Consider the following 6,445-nt stretch of genomic DNA (forward strand, 5'->3'; position numbering starts at 1 on the left):
GCATGGAGATTTTCTAGTAGCTCCCTCTAAGTGGATCTGAGTAAAGTTAGAAAAAACGTTTAAATCAAAGGTAACAAAGGAAAGGTTAATGGGCATCCAAATCCTCTGGGGTTTTTAAAGAAGAGATCAGGGCTGGTTCCTGGGGACTAGGAGGAAAAATTAGACCTCTCTTGTTCTTCCTAGATCAGGAATGTCGATCATGTATCAATAAATCTTAGCAGTGGAAAATGGTAAAAATGAGATTAAAATAATTCCATACATGAATGTTCTGCACAGATTCATGGACCAAGAATGAGGAGGCTTGGACTTGAGCCCCAGCTTTGCCACTAATGACCAATATGGTCTTCTGCTATTTGGGAGGGATTGTAATGGAGTGGACATATAAAGTAGGCATCCTCTTTGGCCATTTTTCAGTGTAACAAATGTTTTCTATACCGAGTAAGCAAATATGAGCAAGTTACAAATCCTGCCCTATATATTGCTCATGTTTCAGTAATTTCAGATGTTCAAGACAATTCAAAATTATGTGTGTATTAATAATGAAGCCTGAGTTATATTGGTCAATGCATAGAGATATCTGGGGTATACATACTTATAATATTTGTTACAAATGCACATGTGTAATGTATATATATATATATATACACATACACACATGCATATATGTGTGTATTATATAAATGCAAATTATATTAATAACAGCTAACCTTTATATGGTACTTTAGATTTTAGAAATATTGATTCATTTGATCTTTACAATGGCTCTGGGATGTAGGTGCTGCTATTATTCCCATTTTCCAATGAAGAACCTGAGGTAAAGAGAAGTTAAATTCTTTGTCCAGCATCGTACATCTAATAAGTGTCTGAGGTGGGCTTTGACCTTAAGTTTTCGATATTCTATCCACCTAGCTGTTTGGCTAAATTTGGACCCAGGAAGACTTGAATTCAAAACTGTCCCTCAGATGCTTACTACCTGTGTGATCCCGGACAAGTAACTTAACTTGTTTGCTTTAGGTTCCACATCTATAAAATGAGAATATAATAGCACTGATCTTTATGCTAAGGATTGTTGTGAGGAGAAAATGGAATCATATTTGTAAAGCTTTTTGCAATCCTCAAAAAATTGTAAATTATATAGACGCTAGAGGAGAACCTCCTAGGTAGTCCATTTCATTTTTGGTGATCTTTAATTAGTCAAACAATCACCTTGTATCCAACTGAAATGTCTGTGGCTAACAGTCTTTACCCATTTCTGCTCAGTCTTTCCTCTGGGACTAAGAGAAAAATTCTAATCCTCATTCCATATAACTGCTTTTCAGTCCTTGAAGACAGCAATTTTGCCTTTCCTCTCTCTAAGATAACAGTTTGAAGTTCTTTTAACTGATATCCTTATGACATGATCTTTGGGTTCCCCCTATGCTTGTCCTCTTGCATGTCCCCCTCTGGGATGGCTCCAATTTTCAATGTCCTTCCGGATATTGAACAGAATTCTCCAAATGTTTCCTCAGCAGAATAGCATGCAGAAGTACTCATAGCTCCTTCAATCTCAATATTCTTTCTCTCTTAAGGTGGTCTAGGATTGTGTTCAGTTTTTTGGCTACAACATTCATCACTCAGTTTTTGTTCTATAGTGAATAGTTTCACTATTCTTTCTATCTAGATCATTGTCACAAAAAACATAACTCCTTCATTCTGACTTTGTGCCAATTGAATTTTTTTCTCTAAAAACTTCAAACTTTAAAAAGAAGGTGTCCATCCAAAGTGGAGGAAAGATCATCAAAAACTTCATGCCTTAGTCTTCTTCTCTGTGAAAGGAGACATTGAACCAGATAATCTTTAAGGTTTCTTCCAGTTCTAGATCCTAGAATCCTGTGGTTTTGTAATCTATTTCATCAGGGAAAGGAAATTAGCATTTAGATGAAGTACTTTTCATACACCAGAATTTTACCAATATTATCTCATTTGATATTTACAACTCTGGGAAATAGTTTTTATTCCCATTAGAAATAACCGGAGCAAAAGAACATGAGTTCAAGCTCAGTCCACTGTGTCATTCACCTGCTTTTACTTAATGCTGAAAAATACATCCATCATAGGTCCTACAAGTTTTCTGTGCCAACCGTTAAAGATAGCAATAGCAGTCAATATTATTAGTAATGATCAGCTCATTCTCAATTCTTAGAATGCTCTATTCCTGAGTTCTACGAATAAGAATAAAACTTCACTGATATCTGAATATCTGGAGGCAACCAAAGTTCAACTCTTTTACCTTGTATACATTGGGAAAAAAATAAGGATCTGATTCCCATCTGGAGCTAGGGAAGCTTCAGTATTGCTTCTGAGTAGCGATAAAATTCAGGCCTTATTAGATATAGTGCAAGAGGTAAAGGTGGGAACACAAGCCTTGTCTTGATTAGTTCTACTTAGTACCTTGTTTCAGGTTCTGGCCAAAACAACTTCTTGTAAGATTAGATCAACTCTAATTACTTAGCAGTTAGTAAGGATTCCAACAGAAAAAGTTCTAGACTTGGAACTAAGAGGCAAAAGAGTGAACTCTAGCTCCAATAGTTAGTTGCTCTGTGATCTTGAGTAAATCAATTTAATTTCTCTGAGTTTTAGTTGTCTCATTTATAACCTAACAACTAGCCCATGTGTTAGGCACTGAGGGTATCAGTAAAAAGGGGGCACAATTTCTACGCTCATTAAATTTATTGCTTACTAGGGAGACATGATATGTTCTCAAGCAAATATGACCTACATAGGGGAAGGAGAGGGGAATACACATTTATATAGTTCCTACTATGCTCAGGCTCTGAAATGAGTTCTTTCAAAGATTAATATCTCTTGACCATGGTTCTGACCATGTGTTTTAAGAAAAATTGAAGACCAGAAAAATTTCAATCTGAGGAAATCAAGGAAGGCTCCATGGAAGAAGACAGAAGTTTATTTGAAGAAAGGCAATAGCAAGAGGGAGAGAGTCCTTTCCAGATATAGCAGATGGATTATATGGAAGTATACACAAGGAGAAGGCAGGACAACAAAACAGACAGATGATTAGAACTAGAGCAAACTCTGTAATGAGGATACTACTAATGTTGCTGCTGCTGTTGTTCCTTCCTTCCTTCCTTCCTTCCTTCCTTCCTTCCTTCCTTCCTTCCTTCCTTCCTTCCTTCCTTCCTTCCTTCCTTTCTTCTTTTCTTCTTTCCTTCTTTTTGTCCTCCACTACTCTTTTTACTATTACTACTACTACTATTACTGCTGCTGCTGCTGCTGCTGCTGTTGCTATTGTTGCTGCTGCTATTACTACTGCTGCTGCTACTATTACCACTATTGCTGCTCCTGGTACTAGTACTACTACTACTTCTGCCACCACCACTACTACTGTTGTTGCTGCTGCTATTACTACTGCTGCTATTACTATTACTATTACTGCTGCTGCTGTTTCTATTATTGCTTCTATTACTGCTACTACTGCTGCTATTACTACTGCTACTACTACTACTACTACTACTACTACTACTATTACTACTACTACCACTACCACCACCACCATCACCACCACCTCCACCACTTCTACAATCCAAACTTATTTCCAACCTACAGGAAAGGAGCTTCCTTATGAGACAAGCTCAGTGGATACAATAATTTTAGAGAGGAAGAAATGAGACTTAGAAGAAATGTGCTAAAGGTCACAAAACTACTAAGTGCTACCATCAGTTTTCAAATCCAAGTCTCTCCTTACAGCAAAGATAGGGCTCTTTATTTCTCTCTAAAAGGTATAACTCTTTTTCTCTTTACATAATAAACTATTTTTAGTGTAGTTTTAGGGGCAAGAGCACAGACAAATAGAATTCAGATTGTGTGTTGTGTGTGTGTGTTTATAGTATAAAAAAGATGTTGTTGTTCAGTCAGGTCCAACTCTTTGTGGCCCTGTTTAGGGTTTTCTTGACAAAGACACTGGAGTCATTTGCCATTTCCTTCTCCAGCTCATTTTTATAGAACTAAGAGAAACAAGGATAATTGAAGAATTCAACATTACAAAGCTAGTTAGGGCCACCCACAAATGTCTGAGGCCAGATTTGAATTCAAGTCTTTTCTACTCCAAGCCAAGTACCCACAAATGCTACTTTTTGTCCATGAATGACTGGAGCTGGAATGGATGAAGATGAAGATAATTGGCCCCTAGAATATAGACTCTACTATGGACTAATGTCAGAAGAGAACCAAAATCAGAACACGAAGATCTCATGGGAAAAAGTGATGGATCACATGGGAATAAAAGAAAAAAAGGAGATACCTTGTACTTGTCTGTGGGAAAGGATGGGATGGGATATCAGAATCTGAGTAGACAGGATAGTCAAGGTCATCATCATGGTTCTCTAAGCCTCTGTTATGCTTTTTTTTTGGTAGTATGAACAAGTAGTAGAAGTGTATTGATGTAGGGATTAGAGAAATTATCTCTTTCTTATGATCATGCTTCACAGATGTAGAAAATAAAAATGAAAGGGAGGTCAGGAAAGAGAAAAATGGTGAGAGAAATGTTGTTTGTCCTTCATTCTCAAAGAGGATGATGACATCACGAAGATACCCAATAGAACTCATGTAGTTGAAAGGGGGTACATTATATTAACACCAGGTTGTATAGATATTTGAGAATAGATTCTAGAATCTCAGAAAATGGGAAAAAACTCAAAGAATATTCTATAAAAGTCCATCCCTGAGAAGATTTTCCATTTACAAGACCTCTAAAAAGTGATCATTTGAACTCCCTTTTTTTCATCATAGTAAATGATAGTCAGACACATTGTATTTCAGAATAGAAAGTGCAATTATAGAAAACTGTAATGTGTGGGAAGGTGCATGTTGGAATTAGTTATTTTTGCTGTCTTAAAAACTCTCTACTTCAAATCTTCATGGAGTTTCAGAGGCTGCTGTGCATTTCATGGATTTTTTCAGTGCATCTTTGAAATCCTTATTTCGTAGGGTATAAATGAGGGGGTTGAGCAGAGGTGTGCCAAAGGTATAGACCAAGGCAATCTCCAGGTCCTCGTCTTCTGAGGTGCTGGACCTAGGACGCATATAGACCAGGGTGCCACAGCCATACTGCAGTAAAACCACACAGAGATGGGAGGAGCAGGTGGAAAACGCTTTCCGACACCCCTCTGCAGAGCGAATTCGTAGAATGGTGTTGGCAATAAAGGTATAGGAAATGGAGATGAGCACAAAGGGCACAGTCAGAACAAAGATACACACAACAAACAGAACAGCTTGTTGCATTCGAGTGTCAGTACAGGCCAGACGTAAGACAGGTGGGGCGTCACAGAAGAAGTGGTTGATCTCCAGGCGGTGACCACAGAAGGGAAGGGTGAAGATCACTACTGTGAGCTGCAATACTAGGAAAAGAGACAAGCCCAGGGAGGCAACCATGAGCTGGATACATCGCTTCTGGGTCATGATGAGGGTGTAGTTCAGGGGATGGCAGATGGCCACGTAACGGTCATATGCCATTGCGGCCAATAAGAAACAGTCAGTACCACCAAGGGTGCAAAACACAAACATCTGAGCTGCACAGCCAGCCAATGGGATGGGCCTTTGAGCCCCAAAGATGTTGGAGAGCATCAGTGGTATCACAGTAGTGCTGTAACAGATTTCTATAAGGGACAGATTGGACAGGAAAAAGTACATGGGGGTACGGAGGGATGTGTGGGTACACACGGCCCAGATTATAGAGGTGTTACTACAGAGGGTCATTATGTAAAGAAGGAGCAAGAGGCAGAAGAGGAGGGCCTGGATCCTGGGGGAAGTGAAGAACACTCGGAACACAAACTCTGTAGTGCCAGACTGGTTAAGATGGAAAGTACTGGGAGAAGACATTTCATCTGCCAAAGAGAAGTACAAAGTTAAACTGAATTACCAGTAACTATTTAGATAAAATAAGAAACTGTTTTATTCTTAGAATGGTAGAATCATAGAAATATAGAGATTTGAGGACCTTTAAAAAGTGACTTTTGGCAAATCTCTTTATCTTTTAGTATTCTCATCTACATAACATTGGGATTGAAATTTTAATGTCTCACAGGAGTCCTCAAACTACGGTCCGCGGGCCAGATGTGGCAGCTGAGGATGATTATCCCCCTCACCCAGGGCTATGAAGTTTCTTTATTTAAAGGCCCACAAAACAAAGTTTTTGTTTTTATTCTAGTCCGGCCCTCCAACAGTCTGAGGGACAGTGAACTGGCCCCCTATTTTAAAAGTTTGAGGACCCCTGGAAGATCTCCTCTAGGATGAACATCCTATATTCTATGTTCTAGTTTCTTTTCCAATACCAATATTCTACATACTTTGTTCTAAAGCCAATCACCCAGAGTTTCTTTAGCACCTATTATATACCAAGTCCTGTGCTAAATGCTGGGGATACAGAGAAAATCAAAAAAACTAGTTTTAT

The 6,445-nt window shown here is 38.5% G+C and overlaps 1 protein-coding gene across 1 annotated transcript; it reads right to left on the minus strand.

Annotated features, from left to right (window-relative positions):
* Positions 1-4,911: 4,911 nt before the first annotated feature.
* Positions 4,912-5,874, minus strand: LOC127541883 (olfactory receptor 10Q1-like). Its single transcript, XM_051967190.1, has one exon. It carries the CDS (start codon positions 5,872-5,874, stop codon positions 4,912-4,914), a length of 963 nt encoding a protein of 320 aa, XP_051823150.1.
* Positions 5,875-6,445: the final 571 nt, after the last annotated feature.

The sequence above is a fragment of the Antechinus flavipes genome, chromosome 6 (assembly GCF_016432865.1).
Source record: "Antechinus flavipes isolate AdamAnt ecotype Samford, QLD, Australia chromosome 6, AdamAnt_v2, whole genome shotgun sequence".
NCBI classification, from domain to species: Eukaryota; Metazoa; Chordata; class Mammalia; order Dasyuromorphia; family Dasyuridae; genus Antechinus; species Antechinus flavipes.

What these genes read in the sequence shown, in the direction of transcription:
- LOC127541883 (XM_051967190.1), bottom strand. Translation starts at nt 5,874, where the DNA reads ATGTCTTCTCCCAGTACTTTCCATCTTAACCAGTCTGGCACTACAGAG.